The following is a 22956-nucleotide window of genomic DNA, read 5'->3' on the forward strand; positions in this document are numbered from 1 at the left end:
AATGCTGCTAGTACCAAAAATATAGATACAAATATTTAAGCAAAATAAAGAAAAGAAGAGGTACAGCGCAAATTCTAGTGTATAGAAATTCTGATGTGATACCAAAAAATTCCTGGCGTGACACAAATAAGTGAAGGTGACACAAAATCGTAAGGTCAATTGCTATGCATCACTGAAACTAAACAATTGACTATAAATAAAAATGCATGTGAAAAACAAAAATAACTTGTAAATGAAAACAATATATGAATGTGTATAAAATCTGTGAATGAATGAGATTGTGCAAGCAAAAAAGACTACAGGTGAGGTATTAGTCCATATGCTCCCTGATATCTTAAAGAAAACTTCTTTAAAAGAGTGAACTTCACAGCGAATGTCTTCAGAGAAAAGGATAGTACAGGGCTGACACAACCTTCCACCAAGGCACACCTGAGTGACAAAACAATGCCCTTACCAGATGTGGAGACCACAACGGTGGTCAGACTGGACCCGGGTATATTTAGAGTCACCCAAATGACTGTATGGCCTCATACACACGGCCGAGGAACTCGACGTGCCAAACACATCGAGTTCCTCGTCGAGTTCCTTGTTGGACTTGTCGAGAAGCTCGACAGGCTTGCTTTGCGTACACACGTAACAGACAACAATTTGGTCGTTCTCCAGCGCGGTGACGCTCACCACGTATGACGCGACTATAAAGGGGAGGTTTGATTTTGTTGGCGCCACCCTTGGGGCTCCTGTTGCTGATTCCGTGTTTACGCGTGTTAGTAAAAGTTTGGTGAGTGACGATTCGTGCTTTTCAGTCTTTGTGCTTTCAGATTGATCTCTGCCGTTCAGTTTGTACTTGTGGGGGTCGTATCTTGGCAATCGGGACGTGCGGTCAGGTCGTATTGTTTTACATTGCGGTCCTGTCCCTGCGTTTTTCATTGTCAGGTCGTTCTTCATAGGTCTTGCTGTTCTTCACTGCGGTCTGTTTAGTGCAATTCTGATTTGTCGTTCGTTCCTAGCCTTGTAGCCATGTTGCAGGCACCTCGTCGTCGCCGACTTAGTGCTAAGCATCTTATGTGTGTAGGTCTGTTTGTTTATGACCTAGACGATGAGGAGTTCATGAACAGGAGGAGGACGCGTTCATGGACCAAGAATTGGTCGCTCCGTAGGAACCAATTCTCTCACATGCCTTTGCTGCGGGAGCTTCAGGAAAATAATCCTGTTGATTACAGGAATTTCCTGAGGATGTCTGATCCCGTCTTTCAGCACCTGTTGGCTTTGGTGTCCCCCTATATTACCAGGCAGGACACCGTTATGCGGGAAGCCATCAGTGCTGAGCAGAGGCTAGTTGCCACCCTCCGTTATCTGGCAACTGGGAGAAGCCTTCAGGACTTAAAGTTCTCGACTGGCATCTCCCCCCAGGCTCTGGGCCTCATCATTCCTGACACCTGCTCTGCCATCATCCAGGTTCTGCAGGAGGAATATATGAGGGTAAGTTTTCTCCTTTAATATCCCATTTTATGTCTATAATGTATGCTAATGTCTTGTAGTTCTCTCCTCCTTCCCTAATTACTATGTCTGGAATATGCTGTGAATGTCCCCTTTGCCCCCATGCATGCTGTAAACTTTATTGATGCCCCTTTTTTGGCCTACATGCCTATTTCACATCACTTACCTCCCCAGCATGCTATCCTTGGCCCCAACCTACCTAGCCTAGTCACTTCCCAATGTATTGTGTTATATCCATTGTAATGCTCCCCCCCTCCCCTCCAAAATGTGTTGTAAAGTCTATGTTCACCAATATTAAATATATATATTTTTTGAGTTTTGGACTCCCAAACTCATCTAGCCCTCCCCTCCAAAATGTGTTGTAAAGTCTATGTTCACCAATATTAAATATATTTTTTTGTTTGAGTTTTGGACTCCCAAACTCATCTAGCCCTCCCCTCCAAAATGTGTTGTAAAGTCTATGTTCACCAATATTAAATATATTTTTTTGTTTGAGTTTTGGACTCCCAAACTCATCTAGCCCTCCCCTCCCAAATGTGTTGTAAAGTCTATGTTCACCAATATTAAATATATTTTCTTTTTGAGTTTTGGACACCCAAACTCATCTAGCCCTCCCCTCCAAAATGTGTTGTAAAGTCTATGTTCACCAATAATCCTAATTATATATATTTTTTTGACTCCCAAACTCATCTAGCCCTCCCCCAAACTTGGGCACTGGCCCATCAGAGGGGGTGTTTAATGTGCTAATTGTCTAAATATATTTAGATATAATATGCTAGTTCCCAGAAATGTTATAATGCTTATAATGTCTTTGTCTAATCTGCTTGCAAGGTTATGTGGCTAATTTTTTTCTTTTTTCTTCCCCAGCTTCCGTCCACACCACAGGAGTGGCAGACTGTGGCTTTGGACTTCCAGACCCGTTGGAACTTCCCCAACTGCGGGGGAGCCATCGACGGGAAGCACGTCCGCATCGTGCCTCCACCCCGTTCGGGATCCCAGTTCTTTAATTATAAGGGGTTCAACAGTATTGTGCTGATGGCGGTGTTGTCAGCACAGTACGAATTCCTTTTTGTGGATGTTGGGATGAACGGACGGATATCGGATGGGGGAGCCTTCAGGCAGACGGAGTTTGCGCTTCGCCTTCAGGATGATGATCTGTCATTGCCACCGGATGACCAGAATGTAGAAGGCCTGCCATTTGTTTTCCTGGCTGATGAAGCGTTTGCCCTGGGACCCCATCTTATGAGGCCATACCCTCAGCGCACCCTCACCCCAGAGAGGAGTGTCTTTAATTTCAGGCTGGGCCGAGCCCGCAGAGTGGTTGAGAATGCCTTCGGCATCATGGCCAGCCGGTTCCGCCTTTTCCTCACCTCTCTCCACATGGCGGAATATAAGTGGAATACAATAATTTTTGCATGCTGCATCCTACACAATTATTTGCGGAGACAATCTCCTACTTATCTGGCCCTGGTTGGGCCCGAGGCACAACTTTTGTCTCCAGCAGAAACTTTGCCGGGCCTTGAAGCTGGCCACACAGGACTGCCCCCCCAGAGTGCCCGTGAAGTGCGTGACAAATACATGGACTATTTCTTGGGTAGGGGGGCAATACCATCTCAAGGCAATTTGCCGTAATTTCTACTTTAGAAAAAATAAATACAAATCTTTTTCAAAACTTGTTATGTCTTGCTTGTGTTGCTTGTAGTTGTTTACTAATTGTAACTATTGTTCTACATGTAGTGTCAAGTGTATTTTCCTTATCAACTAGCAAACATTTCCCAGGTGACCCCAAAACAAAACACACATAAACTTAGACGCATTTTAAGCAAAACCCCACACACTTTTTGCAATTTCCAAATCTCTTTATTTTTTCACATAATCATCTTTTTTATTATAAACATCCAAAAATCACATTTTTGTTATTTTTTTGTTATTTTTTTATTAGAAACATCCCAAAATCACATTTTTGTTATTTTTTGGTATTTTTTTTTATTAGAAACATCCCAAAATCACATTTTTGTTATTTTTTTGTTATTTTTTTTATTAGAAACATCCAAAAATCAAATTTTTGTTATTTTGTTGTTATTTTTTTTATTATAAACATCCAAAAATCACATTTTTGTTATTTTTTTGTTATTTTTTTGGATTATAAACATCCAAAAATCATTTTTTTTTATATTATAAACATCCCAAAATCACATTTTTGTTATTTTTTTGGTATTTTTTTTATTATAAACATCCAAAAATCAAATTTTTGTTATTTTTTTGGTATTTTTTTTATTCCCCAATAAAGCACCAATCTTGTTTTGTTATTATTTTTTATTTTTTTTGGTAGTTTTAAACTCTACCCAAAACATCTATTAGATTGCGTAATTTATTTTCCACCCTCCTTGTCCTTTGTACAATTTCTCGGCTGGCCTGATTTATTTCCTCCACTTCTTCCCTGCACGCCAAGATTTCTGAAATTATCATCTGGGCAGTATGCGTGTCCAAGCCACCACCAGCTCCTGAAATGTGGGACAAAAGCATTTATTACAATTAGGCAGACCTACATCTAGATTACCTGAAGCTGGGTTAGATGATATTTTCTTACCGGATGTGGTGGCAGACTCATCCCGCGGGGGTGGGCCTTGGATCTGTGCTTCCTGGTTCTCTGCTTCATGTCGCCCTACAAGAATGAAGAAAAGGTGTTTTAAACATTATTTCAAAAGATTGTAGGCCTGAAAGAGGAATATGAATCATTCTTCAACTAATTTCGGGGACTATTGTTGGTTTTTAAATCCACTCTAAGCAGGACGCAGGATTGTAGGCATTGCCAAAGATGAATAAACTCGATGTACCTTTGGTTTATTTTTCAACATGGAAGCAAACCAAGTATCCACTGGATGACCTCACCTCTGTGTTAACCCCTAAATAATGACGTTTTTGTGGCCAACAATTGTGCTACTGAGTCCATATGTGTCACCAACTGCTGAGCAGACTATCCTTTTCCTGTATATTGTCTTAATTTTGAGTATTAAAAACACATTGACATTAATTCCACAATGGATCTCACCCCCCCCCCCCCCCCATAAAAAATGCTAAAATTTCATGTTTGTGGGCACAATCTTTGGTCGTACGAGTCGTCGTTATAAATGAACGTCGACTTTTCCGACAAATATTTGGGCCCACAAACATGAAATACATACGTACAACCTTAAAGAAAAAGCACATGGCGCAGATAGCAAACACAAGACAGGATTACACATCAAAATTACTTACTTCTTCTAATTTATTTTCTGATTATTTTCATGGTCTCTGGCTCCCGCAGCTTCAGGTCCGACCATCGCTTACGGAGTTGCTCACGTGACCTTGTGACCCCAAACTTGCGGTACAGTCGCCTTTCAACCTTGTCCATAATTAGGGCCTTTAATTTGTTGGGATGTTCATATGGCCCGTGTTTGCAATCATAATCCTCCTCTCGGAGGATCTGAGCCATCTCCACCATCTCCATAAAGCTCATGTTGGTGGCTTTAAAGGTCCTTCTCCTGGATGGGCCAGCGGATCTGTGGGCTCTCTCTTGTTGTGGGGCAGGCATGTTGGAGGGCTGGGGTGCTGCTGCTGCCATCTTGTTCATGTGGGTGTGACGATAGAGAAGGGGCGGTGAAATCACGAGAAAGAACGTCAGGGGTGTGGATACGGGCGGAGCGTCACGCATGCGCGTGTATAAAGGGAAACCACGTGAGTGAAGGCGGCGTTCCCAATCTTTAGAAGATCGTGTCAGACGACGGTACGTAACTTGTTTTTGAACATTTGAGTTTGTCACCTAGATATGGTGTTAACCTAGCAGAAAGAAGCAATAAACATAACTTTAGATTTAAGTCAGCCAAGATCTGACATGCAAATGGCCCTTTCTAGTGCCGTGCTGTACGTAACCGCGGTTTCCTCGAACATTTTGCCAAAACTATGTTGTGTGGGCAATGTAGTTCTTTGACCATCAAAGGGGTAATTTTTGGCATGAAGAATCTTGTCGTTTGAATTCATGAGTAAACTTGAGCGTAATGCTTTTCTAACGTGACCGAGTATCAAACTCCTGCTCAGATAATTCCTTCTTGTCGATTGCGCGACGAAAGATAAGGGGCGGGGGGAAACATCGAATTATTTAAGCATGGGCGGACGACGTGTGCGGAGTGTATATAAAGCTCCAACACACGTGGCGTCCGTCCGACCGGGGTGCGGAAGAAAGACGTATGAACGACAAACGTGTAGGTATGCTTAGAACTTGAGACAGCAGTGGCCTATTCAGGAAAGACAGACATTTAAGGGCTAGCTGGTGATAAAGAGTACTTGACTTTATAGACTGTGGATTGACAATATTTATTTCTCCTTGGTTTTGGACAGGAAAAGATGAACCAGTTCAACAAACCCGAGTTTTTGGAGATCTTTATTGACCGGTGGAGAGAACTTCCAGTTCTGTGGGCCACCAAAGACCCCATATCCCGCAACAAAGACTTGCGTAAAACAGCACTGGAGAGCCTGCAGCCACTTGTGCGGAGACAGGTGGGGTTTGATGTGACGACTGACCAGTTGGAGGTCAAAATTGGGACCTTGAGAGGCACCTACAGGAAGGCACGCAACAGGGTCTTGGCTTCGATGAGGTCTGGAGCTGGAGCAAGGCAGGTATATGTACCAAAGTTGTGGTACTATAGTAAACTGAGCTTCCTGGATGAACACCTGGAGGTAAGGGAGTCACTTTCAAGCCTTACCCCCAGAAGTAACAGAAGGTCCAGCCTTCCCTCCAGCCTTCCCTCCAGCCAACCTGCTGCTCCCTCTGCAGATGAGCCCTCTCAGCAGCCTTCCATCCTGGATGAAGATCCGGATTTGCCCAGCTGGAGCCAGGTATAGTACTTTCAATGTGCAAATGTGTGGTGTTTAAATGTTGTTAAAGAGATGTAAATTAAGATGTTAAAGGTCAAAAAAAGGTAGAGATAAAAGTGTTATACAGATCATTTGTCAGTATTGGCCAGGAATGATTTTTGTGTGATTCCAAAAAAAACATGGGTCACAATGATTGGCTTAGCTAAGTCGTGAAAAAAAGAATGCAACAGTCAGGAGCTGAAAATTGAGTCTTATTTTTTAAAAAAAAAGTAAAACTGTACTTTTTTTACATACACAGGACGAGACCAGCCAGCAGGAGGATCGGGAAAATGCCAGGCAGGAGGAGGGCAGGGTGAGTGGCTTGGAGGAGGCTGCAGGCCCAAGTAACTTGGACGAGGTGGCAGGCCCAAGTGGCTTGAACGAGGTGGCAGGCCCAAGTGGCTTGGACGAGGTGGCTGGGCGAAGTACCAGGTGTCAGGTGCCTCCTCTTCGCCTGCGTCCGAGAAGGCAGGTGAGGGATACGAGGGTGCGTGACGCCTCACTGGCTCTCATTCGGGACGCCCATGCAACCCTTCAGCAGCCTCCCACTGCTCAGGAGGGATTTGTGACTGTTGTTTTGGCAAAAATGGCAGACATGACAGTGGACCAGCGATTACTCTTTGAGGGACTCCTCATCACCCTAGCAAATCAGGGGGTGAGGGGTCTTCTCACAGAGGACACTGTCATTTGCAGACATGCCCATCCTCAGACACCAGATAACTCCCAACCTCCTCCACCTTCTTCTTCTCATGCTACTTCTCAACCTCCCCCACCTTCTTCTTCTCATGCTACTTCTCAACCTCCCCCACCTTCTTCTTCTCATGCTACTTCTCAACCTCCCCCACCTTCTTCTTCTCCTGCTTATTCTCAACATTCTTCTTCCTCTTCTTCTCCTGCTCATTCTCAACATTCTTCTTCCTCTTCTTCTCCTGCTCATTCTCAACATTCTTCTTCCTCTTCTTCTCCTGCTCATTCTCAACATTCTTCTTCCTCTTCTTCTCCTGCTCATTCTCAACATTCTTCTTCCCCTTCTTCTTCTACTACTCCTACTCCACCTTCTTCTACTGCTCCTCCTCCTTCTACTGCTCCACCTCCTTCTACTGCTCCTCCTCCTTCTACTGCTCCACCTCCTTCTACTGCTCCACCTCCTTCTACTGCTCCTTCTACTGCTCCACCTCCTTCTACTGCTCCACCTCCTTCTACTGCTCCTTCTACTGCTCCACCTCCTTCTACTGCTCCTTCTACTGCTCCACCTCCTTCTACTGCTCCTCCTCCTTCTACTGCTCCACCTCCTTCTACTGCTCCTTCTACTGCTCCACCTCCTTCTACTGCTCCTCCTCCTTCTACTGCTCCACCTCCTCCTCCTCCTCCACCTCCTCCTCCACCACCTTCGCCTACTCCTCCTCCACCACCTTCGTCTATTCCTCCTCCACCACCTTCGTCTACTCCTCCTCCTGGCATGAGTACTACCCCTGTGGCACCACCTCCAGCCAGGCAGAAGAGGAAGGCTGCTGAGAAGGCTGCAGAGAAGGTCAAAGAGCAGGCTGCAGGGAAGCCACCAAGGAAGGCCTTGAAGAAAACAAGAAAGTGACTCCCTTACTTCCATGTGGTGTACCAGAGTTCAGGCTGCTATAGTACCACAACCTGGTGACATATGCCTGCCCTGCTCCAGTTTGTGACCTCGGGGAGTCCAAGACCTTGATGCGTTCCTTCCTGAATGAACCTCTCAAGTCCCCATTTTGGCCTCCAACTGCTCACCAGTCACATCAGGCCACACCTGGCTGTGCACAAATGGCAGCAAGCTCTCCAGTGCTGACTTTTGCTTAGTTACTTTATTTTTCTAACCAAAATAAATGGTAAATTTTGATTTTACAGTTCATACTTGTCCTTGTTTTTTTTTTGCTAAAAAAATTAGCTTGTGAGAAGGCAGGTTATGTTTAAAATAAAATGGGATATAAGGTGTAATTTGAAAGGGACAGATGAGATAAGACAAAGCAATACGGTTTCAAAGGGGGGAACTTGACATTCCAAAAAAATAGAGGATTTGCATTTTTGCTAAATTATAAATTAAGGGGAATATTAAGAGCAGGATTTAAAACACAGGACCAAAATAAGGTGACAATTTTTTAAGAAAATATAATTGAGATCAGTAAGAAAAAGGTTCCACAAAATTTAACAGAACTCTGTGTGAATATCCTAACAAAAGCAAAAAAGAATATTGCTGTTTTGTTGCTGTTTTGTGCCCTTACAAAAAATTGGGTAAAGCGCTGCAAATAAACGATGCAATAATGTTGGAAGCGGGACGAATGTGCTATCTCCATTCCAAACGCTACTTTTACCGAGGGTGTTCTCCAGTGTCTAAGTTTTTCACAGGTTTCTTAGCATACACACGACCGAGTTTCTCGTTGAAGAACTCGTCGATCCAAAATCCACTCCCGTCGAGAAAATAGAGAACCTGCTCTCTATTTGCTCGACGAGTTCCTCGGCGGCTCCATCGGGCCGAAAGTGTACACACGACAGAGTTTCTCGACAGAATCCGGCTCTCACCGAGTTTCTCGACGAATTCTGCCGAGAAACTCTGTCGTGTGTACGAGGCCTAAGTAGCACACTGGATCTGCTTCAAGCTATTTCCCATCGGTCAGAACGGATGAATGGCTCAGATGCAAAAAGAAAAGGGCCCATAGTGCAACTTTGCAAAACAATTTAATGATCAAAGTAAAATATTGCACTTACAGATAGGTGGAGAATCATAAGCCCAATAAGGTGCACAAAGTACGGTTTCAAAAGCTTTATCTCGGCGTCCTCTATGGCTTCCCCTTCCTGGGTCAGTTCAGGTTAGCGTGAAAAACGTCAGAATGCAGGCCACGCTAACCTGAACTGACCCAGGAAGGGGAAGCCATAGAGGACGCCGAGATCCAGCTTTTGAAGCCGCACTTTGTGCACCTTATTGGGCTTATGATTCTCCACCTATCTGTAAGTGCAATATTTTACTTTGAGCATTAAATTGTTTTGCAAAGTTGCACTATAGGCCCTTTTCTTTTCTTTTTGCATCTGAGCCATTCATCCGTTCTGACCGATGGGAAATAGCTTGAAGCAGATCCAGTGTGCTACATACAGTCATTTGGGTGACTCTAAATATACCCGGGTCCAGTCTGACCACCGTTGTGGTCTCCACATCTGGTAAGGGCATTGTTTTGTCACTCAGGTGTGCCTTGGTGGAAGGTTGTGTCAGCCCTGTACTATCCTTTTCTCTGAAGACATTCGCTGTGAAGTTCATTCTTCTAAAGAAGTTTTCTTTAAGATATCTGGGAGCATATGGACTAATACCTCACCTGTAGTCTTTTTTGCTTGCACTATCTCATTCATTCACAGACTTTATACACATTCATATATTGTTTTCATTTACAAGTTATTTTTGTTTTTCACATGCATTTTTATTTATAGTCAATTGTTTAGTTTCAGTGATGCATAGCAATTGACCTTACGATTTTGTGTCACCTTCACTTATTTGTGTCACGCCAGGAATTTTTTGGTATCACATCAGAATTTCTATACACTAGAATTTGCGCTGTACCTCTTCTTTTCTTCATTCTAATACATTAATATTGTTTGATCTATCATTCCATTGTAGCTCTGGCTGTATGTTTAGGGTCGTTGTCCTGCTGGAAAGTGATGGGGATCTATTCTTCCTGGAATTCCTATGAGCTGTATGCATGTGTTTACTCATAAGCTACTTTATGCAGCTGTAAACAATATCACAGGGCTATCTAATACAAAATCAGGCCATAGTACACTGTTGCCTAGGAAAGCACAAACTACTTATAGGCCTTGTTTTTGAAAGAAAGGTTTATTACAAATAGCTTGGAGGATTATTTGTACCATGAGTGGTAAGTGTGATCTACACCAAAGTGTGATGATAGCGAGGTCTGATATAACTGTTGGATATATGCAACAAACTAGCTTACAATATATATCAGATGCAGTTTAGATAAAGGACACAAGATATCGCTAGTGATCATTGATATGATAGACTGTGTTCTTTATGATATGTTGTGTTTTCTGTCCCACAGTGATTTACTTGTTGGTTTTCTTCTTCCTGCTTGTAATCTGTGTGTTCTACCATGAGGCAGAGAGACATCTTTGTCTGTGTGATGATGTTCCAATAAACAAGCCAGTTCCTGTTACTACAGAATATGTCTGATCTGAATTAGACTCCGCTGCACTTATCCATCATACTCTGCAACAGGTTATGGGCCCAGAGTCCGGATAAAGTCTTATGACCAGGTGCGGCCTAAGCAGAACAAAAGCCTGAACGGAAGACAGCGTGGCTGATGCGGAGATCGACATAAAGAAGCTTTCCAGTGACATCTCCTATAGACAAGTAAGACTGTTTATATATAAAGGAGGGATAAAATGGCCGGAAACTCAGAGCTTAAACTCTCAGTGGCAAAGCAGAATAATGACAATTACCAGCTATGGAAGTTTAAAATGGAAATGCTGTTATCCAGAGATGACTTGTGGGAGGTTACCACTACAGACAGACTACAGGATAATAATCAGGACTGGGACAAGAAAAACAGACAAGCACGTGCCACAATAAGTTTACTAGTAGAAGATGATCAGCTCATTCATATACGCAATGAGGACACAGCGAAAGACATGTGGAATATACTGAAAAGACTGCATGAAAGACCCAGTTTAAACAACAAGCTGTTTATGCTGCGGAAACTTTACAAAATGAGACTTGGCAGAGAACAGGACATGCAGGAGCATATAAACGCAATGCTGGAAGTGATTGCGCAACTCAGATCAATCGGGGAGAACATGACAGACAGCCACATTGCAGCCATGTTATTATGCAGTTTACCTGATACATACACTGCATTAATAAATGCACTGGAGACACGAGCCGAAACAGATTTAACGGTAGCATTTGTAAAAACCAGGCTCATAGACGAGTATCAGAGAAGAAAGGAATTAATGCATGACTCCACAGAAACCGACACCAGTACCGCTCTTAAAGCCACAGACGCAAGATTACACAGAAAAGAAACCAGAGTGTGTTTCAGATGCCACAAACAGGGACACATAAAGAAAAACTGTACTATATGGAGAGCAGAGCAAATGAGACAACGTCCCTCTTATGCTAAACAAAAGGTCAAAACCACAATCCATGACCCAAGAGAAGGCAACTGGAATGCCACATTTAAAGCGACAGGCAACAATAAATGCCAAGACTGGTGCATCGATTCAGGAGCAACCAGTCACATGACGAGTGATAGAAGTTTCTTCACAGAACTTGATCCGAACAACAAAGAAACTATTTACCTTGCAGATGGAAGCAAAATACATGCAGAAGGATGTGGGCACGGAACCCTTGTATGCCCTGATGATGCGGGACACAATTTAACCATACCAGTGAAAGATGTACTTTATGTTCCTAATCTAGAAGGAGGACTCTTATCTGTGAAACGTCTAACAGCCAGAGGACTCACTGTGAAATTCCAAGGTGACAAGTGTTCCATTCTAAACGGGAAACAGACAATAGCAAGTGCCAAGCTGGATGATCATCTATATCATCTCGACACAGTGAAAGAAAAGGTGAGACTATGTACACACAAGCACAATGACTGTATACATAAATGACACAGACGTCTAGGTCACAGACACCCAGAATGCATACAGGAACTACAGAGGAGGAATCTGACAAGGGATCTGATAATATCCCCTTGTCCAGTCACTATCAAATGTGAGTGTTGCATCAAATCCAAAGCTACAAGAGCAACACTTCCCAAAGTCAGTCAAAAGAGAGCTTCAAGACCACTTGATTTAGTTCACAGTGACGTGTGTGGTCCCCTAAACCCACCAACACCTGGAGGCAACAGGTACATAGTGACTTTCATAGACGATTATTCAAGATATACAGTCACCTACCTAATGCAACACAAGAGTGAAGTTTTTGACAAATTACAAGACTATGTAACAAAGACAAGTAACAAGTTTCAGAGGAAGCCTCTCATACTCCGGAGCGATAATGGAGGTGAATTCACAGGAGGTAAGATACAAGAGTACTTAAAAAGGCATGGAATAGAACATCAAAAGACAGTTCCGTATACACCTGAACAAAATGGAGTAGCTGAAAGAAAAAATAGAACTCTGACCGAAATGATCAGATGTATGCTGACAGATTCTGGACTACCACAAAAATACTGGGGTGAGGCAGTAATGACAGCTACATATTTGCAGAACAGACTTCTTTCCAGAACAGTGGAGAAAACCCCATACGAACTATGGCACAATGAGAAACCAAGTGTAAAACATCTAAGAGTTTTTGGATGCAAAGCATTTGTCTACATACCTGAAGAAAAACGCACCAAACTCCAAAACAGAGCATTTGAAGGTATCTTCGTTGGATACAGTGACAATGTCAAAGGTTACAGAATCCTAGATCCCAAAACAGCCAAGGTTACCATTAGCAACAGTGTAACATTTGTTGAAGATTTAAGAGACAATGTAATGACAACAGTAGAAGCAAGAATACAAGAGAAAACTGACATTGACCAGCCCATCTCTGTAACTTCTGAACAAACAGTTGAAGTGAGTGTAGACTCAACCAGTACTGAAGAGCAGACACAAGAAGGCTCAGACACAAAAATGAGACGGTCAACAAGAGAAAACAAAGGTAAACCACCTATACGTCTCTCATACAAAGCAAGTACTGCCAGTATCAACGAACCTGTAAAATGGGAAGACATATCTCAACTTTCAGAACAAGAAGCAACTAAATGGATAAAGGCTGCTGAGGAAGAGATAAAATCCATGCATGACACTAAAACATGGACACTTACAGAACTACCACCGGAAGGAAAGCCATAGGCTGTAAATGGACTTTTAAAGTGAAATACAATGCAGATGGCACAATTGAACGATACAAAGCAAGACTAGTAGCCAAAGGCTATTCTCAAAAATATGGAGAGGACTACGATGAGACATTTGCACCAGTAGTCAAGCACACTACAATACGGACTTTACTGACAGTAGCCGTCACAAGGAAAATGCAAGTGAAACATTTTGATGTGAAAACCGCGTTTCTACATGGCGATTTAACAGAAGAAATCTACATGGAACAACCGCCAGGATTCAAAGATGAACAAAGGTCAGACCTAGTATGCAAACTTCGCAGGAGTATATATGGCCTAAAGCAAGCCGCCAGAGCGTGGAATATAAAAATAAATGAAGTGCTTACAGATCAAAACTTTCAAAGGAGCAAAGCAGACCCCTGCTTATACACAAAGAAATTGGCAAACAGATGGATCTATTTGCTTATTTATGTGGATGATATTCTGATTTGTTTTGAGCAAGAAGGGGATGAAGCAGAAATACTTGAAAAGCTAAACCAGCACTTTGACACCAAAGACCTTGGCAACATAAAGAATTACCTCAGCATCCAGATCGAGAGAGAGGAAGATGGCAGCTTTCTTCTGAATCAAAAACACAAAATACAAGAAATAATTGAAACTTTTGGAATGGAAGACGCCAAACCAGTGAAATCTCCCATGGAAACCAACTACATAAAGGAGATGAAATGTCAAGATAACCCATTACCAACTAATACTCAATACAGGAAAGCAATAGGGAAATTGCTGTACCTTACCACAGCTACAAGGCCTGACATTGCAGCAACAGTTGGAATCCTATGCAGAAAGGTTTCAATACCAAATCAAAAGGACTGGAATGCTGTAAAGCGAATCATTCGCTATCTTAAAGGGACTTTGCACTACAAGCTCAAGTTACCAGCAAGCGATGAAAGCACCTTAACAGGATATGTGGATGCTGACTGGGCAGGAGACACCAATGACAGAAAATCTACCAGTGGTTACTTATTTTTCCTGTCAGGAGGCGCCATCAGTTGGACTAGTAAGAAGCAACTCACTGTTTCACTGTCATCTACTGAAGCAGAATACATTGCTGCAGCGGAAGCAAGCAAAGAAGTTACAGTATATGGCTGAGACAGCTATTAACAGATTTAGGTCAACCACAGTTGGGACCAACAGAAATCTATGAGGACAATCAAGGATGCATTGGACTTGCACATACGGAAGGAGTTAATTCAAGAACCAAGCACATTGATGTGAAGTTTCACTTTCTTAGGGATCTTCAAGAGCAAGGTCTTCTTGAGTTACTTTATTGCCCAACAGAGGAAATGACAGCAGACATCCTTACAAAGCCTCTGACCGCCGAAAGACATTCAAAGCTTAAGAAGAAGATATGTTTAATGGACTTAGCCTCAGTTTGTTGAAAAGGGGTGTTGGATATATGCAACAAACTAGCTTACAATATATATCAGATGCAGTTTAGATAAAGGACACAAGATGTCGCTAGTGATCATTGATATGATAGACTGTGTTCTTTATGATATGTTGTGTTTTCTGTCCCACAGTGATACTTGTTGGTTTTCTTCTTCCTGCTTGTAATCTGTGTGTTCTACCATGAGGCAGAGAGACATCTTTGTCTGTGTGATGATGTTCCAATAAACAAGCCAGTTCCTGTTACTACAGAATATGTCTGATCTGAATTAGACTCCGCTGCACTTATCCATCATACTCTGCAACAATAACCAGGCATGTACTGGCCATTGGGACAACTGGGAGTTTCCTGGTGGGCCGATGGCTCAAGGGGCTGGTTTCAGTGGCATCACTAGGGGGTGGCTTTTGGGTCTATAGCCCCAAATATGTTGCCCATAGCCCTGAGTCCAAGGGGTCCCCCAACCACAGGGCTGTGGCCTTTCTGCAGCCCTGCGGCGGGGAGCACGGGAGAGCTGAGCGGGCGAGAGAGCAGAGATAACATCTCTCACCGCCCACCCTGCTTTTTCACTGTTCTGCCCTCACTGTGCAGTCGTGGGCAGCAGAGAGATTAAATCATCTCTCACTGCCCACCCTCTCTCTGGTGACCCTGATGTAAGGAGCAGCTCTCTGGGGACCCTGATGTATGTGGGGTAGCTCTCTGAAACTCTGTAAGTGGGGGCTGTCTTGGGACCCTGCTGTAATGGGGAGGCTCTCTGGGGACCCTGATGTAAGGCTCTCTGGGGACCCTGATGCAAGGCTGAGGCTCTGGGGACTCTGATGTAATGTGGGCTCTCTGGGAACCATGTAAGGAGGGTCTCTCTTGGGGACCCTGATGTAAGGGGGAGGCTCTTTGGGGACCCTGATGTAAGTGGGGGGCTCTCTAGGGAACCCTGAAAAAAAGTTGTTTATACTTACAGTGGAATGTTTTTCCTTATGTTTTTTTGTGCAATTGCGTATAGTTTATATACTGTTTTTGTGCATGTTTGCAAAATTAAAGTGGCCCGGTCTGGATGATGTCCAGGGCCAAATTTGCATCCCAGTCCGGCCCTGGATATAACCCAAACTGTGTGGGGGAGAGGGGAAGTGGTGCTGAAGAAATGCCACCCTATTTTTTCCAAAATTCAATAGTCTGTAACAAGACAGTTAGATAAAAATCCTTGTCTGTGTTTAAGCAGCCATGGAATCTGGCACATTCAAGAAAAAGCATGGGTAAACTTTTACGGAATTATAAACCTTAATTATCTTAGGTTCATTAACGGACTTCTGATCAAGCCCCACACATATTCATCGGGTTTCTAATCTCAAGTCAAGGAGACCATTAAAAGACTTACTGACCATAATCTGGGCATAGACCCAGCCAAATACTTACTGAACCATTCGGATCTCCCAAAACACAGATATAAAAACTCAATGTTGATACATGTGCTAAATGCTGCCAGGGCTTGTATACCAGCACTTTAGAAGCAGGAATCCCCTTCTACACTTTGGTTGTGATTTGCTAAAATGGCCAAAATTCATTCTATGGAAAATATTACAGCCTCATTGAAAGGGAAAGAGGAGAAATTCAGACACAAGTGGTTTCACTGGTCTCTTTACGTGTTCCAGGGAGTAAAGCATTTCTCTCACAGCGGAGGGGCAAGATTCCACGTTATATTCTTTTATGAATACATTTTTTTAATAAAAACCTGTGGGTCTTTGACCTATTACTAAACACCTCAAGGTCAACCTTTATACATTTCCCATAACTTCCACTGTAAAGGAGTTGCCTTCCTAAAAAGTGGTTACATTAATATAAAAGAAGATAAAACTCAGACACCAAATGTGTTGTGTTACTAACAATACTGTCTTGTATATTATACCCCTCCTTTTCCTGTGTAAAAACTGAGAAGAATGCATTTCATTTAATTGCCTTGTCCTTTGTCATTTGTAATCAACTTTCCTTGATCATCCTTTATTGAGCAAATATTCCTTGCTTCCTTACTATTGAAATATTTAAAGATTTTGAGGCCTATTTTTGCTGCCCTGATTGCACTTTTACATGTCTTATTGCATTCCTTGTAATGTTGGAATGCCAACAATGACCCCTTAGCCTTATATTTTTTTAAAGGCCATTTTTTTCTCTTTTACATGCTTTTTCCTGCTAAAGTTAAGGCACCCAGGTTTAACTTTGGCTCTTTTATATGTGTTGCCCATTAGAATGCACAGGCTAATGCCATTTTTAATATGCTCTTAAATATCTCCCATTTTTCCTCAGTGTTCAATGTTTATAGAATTTGATCTCATCTAATATCTCATAGTATGGAGTGCAGTTTAGAAAAGTTGGTTCTTTTGAAATTAAGCATTCTTGCACAACCCTCATGCCTCCTTTTCCTATGAGTTACGCTGAATGTAATTACTCTGTGGTCATTGTTTTCTAGGTTATTCCTTATTTCCACATCTGCAATCAGATCTGTGTTGTTTGTAATTAGTAGATCTAGCAGAGCATTATTTATAGTTGAAGCAACCACCAATTTAGACATGAAGCTGTTCAGCAAGTGATTTTAGAAACGGTGAGCATTAAATAAATGAGCAGTTATATAGTTAGTCAGGTTGAAAAAAGACACAAGTCCATCCAGTTCAACCACAAAAAAATAAACAAACAAAATAAAAAACACAATACAATCCCATACACCCAACTCCATACCCACAGTTGATCCAGAGGAAGGCAAAAAACCCCAGCAGAGCATGGTCCAATTTGCTACAGCAGGGGAAAAAATTCCCTCCTGATCCCCCGAGAGGCAATCGGATTTACCCTGGATCAACTTTACCTACAAATCTTAGTACTCTGTTATTTTATGTACATTTAGGAAAGAATCCAGGCCTTTCTTAAAGCAATCTACTGAGCTGGCCAGAACCACCTCTGGAGGGAGTCTGTTCCACATTTTCACAGCTCTTACTGTGAAAAAACCTTTCCGTATTTGGAGGTGAAATCTCTTTTCCTCTAGACGTAAAGAGTGCCCCCTTGTCCTCAGTGTTGACCGTAAAGTGAATAACTCAACACCAAGTACACTGTATGGACCTCTTATATATTTGTACATGTTGATCATATCCCCCCTAATTCTCCTCTTCTCAAGAGTGAATAGATTTAGTTCTTCTAATCTTTCCTCATAGCTGAGCTCCTCCATGCCTCTTATCAGTTTGGTTGCTCTTCTCTGCACTTTCTCCAGTTCTCCGATATCCTTTTTGAGAACTGGTGCCCAAAACTGAACTGCATATTCCAGATGAGGTCTTACTAATGATTTGTACAGGGGCAAAATTATATCTCTGTCTCTGGAGTCCATACCTCTCTTAATACAAGAAAGGACTTTGCTCGCTTTGGAAACCGCAGCTTGGCATTGCATGCCATTATTGAGCTTATGATCAACTAAAACCCCCAGATCCTTCTCCACTACAGATCCCCCCAGTTGTACTCCCCCTAGTATGTATGATGCATGCATATTCTTAGCCCCCAAGTGCATAACTTTACATTTATCAACATTAAACCTCATCTGCCACTCAGTCGCCCAATTAGACAGAGCATTGAGGTCGGCTTGTAAATTGGCGACATCCTGCAAGGACGTTATTCCACTGCATAGCTTGGTGTCATCTGCAAAGACAGAAATGTTACTTTTGATCCCAGACCCAATATCATTTATGAATATATTGAAAAGTAAGGGTCCCAGCACTGAACCTTGGGGTACACCACTGATAACATTGGACCATTCAGAGTAAGAATCATTAACCACGACTCTCTGAATTCTGTCTTTCAGCCAGTTTTCTATCCATTTACAAACTGATATATCCAATCCTGTAGACCTTACCTTACACATGAGCCGTGTGTGCGGAACTGTATCGAACGCTTATGCAAAATCCAAATATATCACGTCCACAGCCACGCCTCTGTCCAGGGTTTTACTTACCTCTTCATAAAAGGAAATCAGGTTTGTCTGACAACTTCTGTCTTTCATGAATCCATGTTGTCTGCTGCTTAAATAGTTTTTTTCCTTCAAGAACTCATCCATGTGGTCTTTTATTAAATGTTCCAGTATCTTCCCAACTATAGAAGTTAGACTAACAGGTCTATAGTTACTTGGTAAAGACTTTGTTCCCTTTTTAAATATAGGCACCACATTGGCTCTACGCCAATCCAGTGGTACTATTCCTGTCATTAATGAGTCCCTAAATATTAGATACAGTGGCTTTGAAATGACAGAGCTCAACTCACCTAGGATCCGTGGGTGGATGCCATCTGGTCCAGGTGCTTTATCCACCTTTATTCTGTCTAAATATTTCTGGACCATATCACTTTTGAGCCATTGTGGATTTGGGGCTGTGTCACTCCCAGATAAAGCAGTTCCATCTGCTTTATCTGTTCAGTCAATATCTGGATAATTGAAGTCCCCTATTATAATAACTTTGCCCTGCCTTGCCACCATTCCTAACTGTGACTGAAGGTGAGACCTCATTCCCCCATACACACGGTTGGACAAAACCGATGAGAATGGTCCGACGGACCGTTTTCATCGGTTCACCGCTGAAGTGGCCTGATGGTCTGTTGTGTGTACACACCATCAGTTCAAAATCCGATCGGGTCAGAACGCGGTGACGTAAAACACACAACGTGCTGAAAAAAATGAAGTTCAAAACTTCCAAGCATGCGTCGACTTGAATTTGAGCATCCGCGGGTTTTGAACCAATGCTTTTCTGTACTAACCATCGGTTCGGTTTTGAAGCATGTTTTAAAATTTTGGACTGAAGGAAAACAGACCGATAGCCTATACACACACGGTCGGTTTGGTCCGATGAAAATGAACTTCGGTTAATTCTCATCGGACCAAACCGACCTTGTGTACGGGGCCTTAGGGGTCATGTAGCGTACACCCACTATTAATTTGCCATTTTTCCTTCCTTTTGAAGCTCACAATACAGGGATTCTTTCCTTGCCCTATTAGGAATGTCATCCCTCATGTTCACTAGAAAATCATTTTTGAGATACAGGCACACCTCACGCCCTGTTCTTCCTTCCCTGTACCTCCGTTACAAGGAGTACTGCATGAAGTCGAAATCCTCCTTGTGTATCAGCTGCTCCAGTTCTTCCATTTTCTTTGCTAGACTTATATTGTTAGTAAAACAACACAGAATGCACCCCGTGTCCAAAAAAGACTTGAAAAACTTAATGTAAATAAATTACCAGGACCAGATGGCTTATGCCGTGTACACATGATCGGAAATTCCGAGAAGAACGGTCACACAAAATTCCGACCATTAGGAACGCGGTGACGTACAACACTACGATGAGCCGAGAAAAATTAAGTTCAATGATTCTGAGCATGCATCAAATTGATTCAGAGCATGCGTGTTTTTTTGTGCGTCGGTAATTGCATACAGACGGTCTGAATTTCTGACAAGAACATTTCCCGTCAGAAAAATTGAAAACCAGCTCTCAATTTTTTGCTGTCGGAAATTCCAACCAAAAGCTCACTTCAGACTTTTCTTGTTGAAATTTCCGATCGTGTGTATGCGGCATTACACTCAAGAGTCCTCAAAGAATTTACATGGCAAATGAGGTTCAATGTAGAAAAATTTAAGATAACGCATTTGGGTGGCAGAAATATGAATGCAATCTATGCACTGGGGGGAGAACCTCTGGGGGAATCTAGGATGGAAAAGGACCTGGGGGTCCTAGTAGATGATAGGATCAGCAATGGCATGCAATGCCAAGCTGCTGCTAACAAAGCAAACAGAATATTGGCATGCATTAAAAAGGGGATTAACTCCAGAGATAAAAAGATAATTCTCCTGCTCTACAAGACTCCGGTCTTGTCGCATCTAGAGTATGCTGTCCAGTTCTGGGCACCAGTACTCAGGAAGGATGTACTGGAAATGGAGCAAGTACAAAGAAGGGCAACAAAGCTAATAAAGGGTCTGGAGCATATTAGTTATGAGGAAAGGTTGAGAGCATTGAACTTATTCTCTCTGGAGAAGAGACGCTTAAGAGGAGAAAAGATTTAAATTTATAAATACCATACTGGTGACCCCACAATAGGGAAATAACTTTTTTGCGGTAGGGAGTTTAACAAGACATGTGGCCACTCATTAATATTAGAAGAAAATAGGTAGAGGGGGCCAAATTCTCAAAAAAGCTGCCTAACTTAACTTTCAGCAGTTAAGTTACACTGACTTAAAATTTCTACCTAAGTGCCTGATCGTCAAAGCACTTACCTAGAAATTACACGCCGTGTAACTTAAGTGCCGCTGTCGTAAGGCGGTCCTCCTCTCCTGGGGGCGTTTAAAATTTAAATGAGGCACGCTCCCGCGCCGGCCGTACTGCGCATGCGTGTGACGTCATTTTCCCGACGTGCAGCGCGCGAACGTAATTAACGCCGGGCGGCTTTGAGAATTTCGACGGGACACTAAAGTTGCGACGGGTGAAAAAAAAAAGACGCGCCGGGAAAACAAATAATTTAAAAAAAAAATGACAGCGTCGCTCAGCATGCATTCCTGAGAGGGAGAACTCCATGCCAATTTTCAAAGAAAAAACCGGCATGGGTTCCCCCCCCCAGGAGCATACCAGGCCCTTAGGTCTGGTATGGGTTGTAAGGAGACCCCCCCACGCCGAAAAATCGACGTAGGGGGTCCCCCTACAATCCATACCAGACCCGTATCCAAAGCACGCTACCCGGCCGGTCAGGAAGGGAGTGGGGACGAGCGAGCGCCCCCCCCCCCTCCTGAGCCGTGCCAGGCCGCATGCCCTCAACATGGGGGGGTTGGGTGCTCTGGGGCAGGGGGGCGCACTGCGGGCCCCCCCACCCCAGAGCACCCTGTCCCCATGTTGATGAGGACAGGACCTCTTCCCGACAACCCTTGCCGTTGGTTGTCGGGGTCTGTTGTCACTGCAATGATGGAAGCGCGCCTAGCATCCCATTTATATAGGCATCACCGTCCCATCATGCTCCGGCAGGTACCCACGTGGTGGGTGCCTACCCACGTGCACCCACCACGTGGGTACCTACCGGAGCATGATGGGACGGTGATGCCTATATAAATGGGATGCAAGGCGCGCTTCCATCATTGCATCTCTTTTGAGAATCAGGCCCAGGGTTCTTTACTGTAAGTGCGGTAAGGATGTGGAATTCCCTTTCACAGGTGGTGGTCTCAGCGGGGGGCATCGATAGTTTCAAGAAACTATTAGATAAGCAACTGAACGACCACAACATACAGGGATATACAAGGTAATACTGACATAATCACACACATAGGTTGGACTTTAACCACTTACCCCCCGGACCATATTGCTGCCCAAAGACCAGAGTACTTTTTGCGATTCGGGACTGCGTCGCTTTAACAGACAATTGCGCGGTCGTGCGACGTGGCTCCCAAACAAAATTGGCGTCCTTTTTTTCCCACAAATAGAGCTTTCTTTTGTTGGTATTTGATCACCTCTGCGTTTTTTATTTTTTGCGCTATAAACAAAAATAGAACGACAATTTTGAAAAAAATGAATATTTTTTACTTTTTGCTGTAATAAATATCCCCCAAAAATATATAAAAAAACATTTTTTTTCCTCAGTTTAGGCCGATACGTATTCTTCTACATATTTTTCGTAAAAAAAAATCGCAATAAGCGTTTATTGATTGGTTTGCGCAAAAGTTATAGCGTTTACAAAATAGGGGGTATTTTTATGGCATTTTTATTAATATTTTTTTTTACTAGTAATGGCGGCGATCAGCAATTTTTTTTTCGGTATTGCGACATTATGGCGGACACTTCGGAAATTTTTGACACATTTTTGGGACCATTGGCATTTTTATAGCGATCAGTGCTATAAAAATGCATTAGATTACTATAAAAATGCCACTGGCAGTGAAGGGGTTAACACTAGGGGGCGGGGAAGGGGTTAAGTATGCCTGGGTGTGTTCTTACTGTGGGGGGGGGGTGGCCTCACTAGGGGAAACACTGATCTTCTGTTCATACATTGTATGAACAGAAAATCAGCATTTCCCCTGCTGACAGGAACGAGAGCTGTGTGTTTACACACACAGCTCCCGTTCCCCGCTCTGTACCGAGCGATCGCGTGTGCCCGGCGGCGATCGCGCCCGCCGGGCACACGCACGGGAGTCGGGGGCGAGCGGGGGGCGCGCGCCTCCGGCGGCGCGCGTGCGCCCCTAGTGGCGGCCAATAGGCAGGACGTCATATTACGTG

At 43.2% G+C, this 22956-nt stretch overlaps 1 protein-coding gene across 1 annotated transcript; it reads left to right on the forward strand.

Annotated features, from left to right (window-relative positions):
- The first annotated feature begins 13916 nt into the window (after positions 1-13916).
- On the forward strand, positions 13917-14399 carry LOC120946195 (secreted RxLR effector protein 161-like). The gene has a single exon (XM_040361016.1). The coding sequence runs from the start codon at positions 13917-13919 to the stop codon at positions 14397-14399; it is 483 nt and encodes a 160-aa protein (XP_040216950.1).
- The last annotated feature ends 8557 nt before the right edge of the window (positions 14400-22956 follow it).

Source organism: Rana temporaria, chromosome 7 (assembly GCF_905171775.1).
Source record: "Rana temporaria chromosome 7, aRanTem1.1, whole genome shotgun sequence".
In the NCBI taxonomy this organism is placed as follows: Eukaryota; Metazoa; Chordata; class Amphibia; order Anura; family Ranidae; genus Rana; species Rana temporaria.

What these genes read in the sequence shown, in the direction of transcription:
- LOC120946195 (XM_040361016.1), top strand. Translation starts at nt 13,917, where the DNA reads ATGGAAGACGCCAAACCAGTGAAATCTCCCATGGAAACCAACTACATA.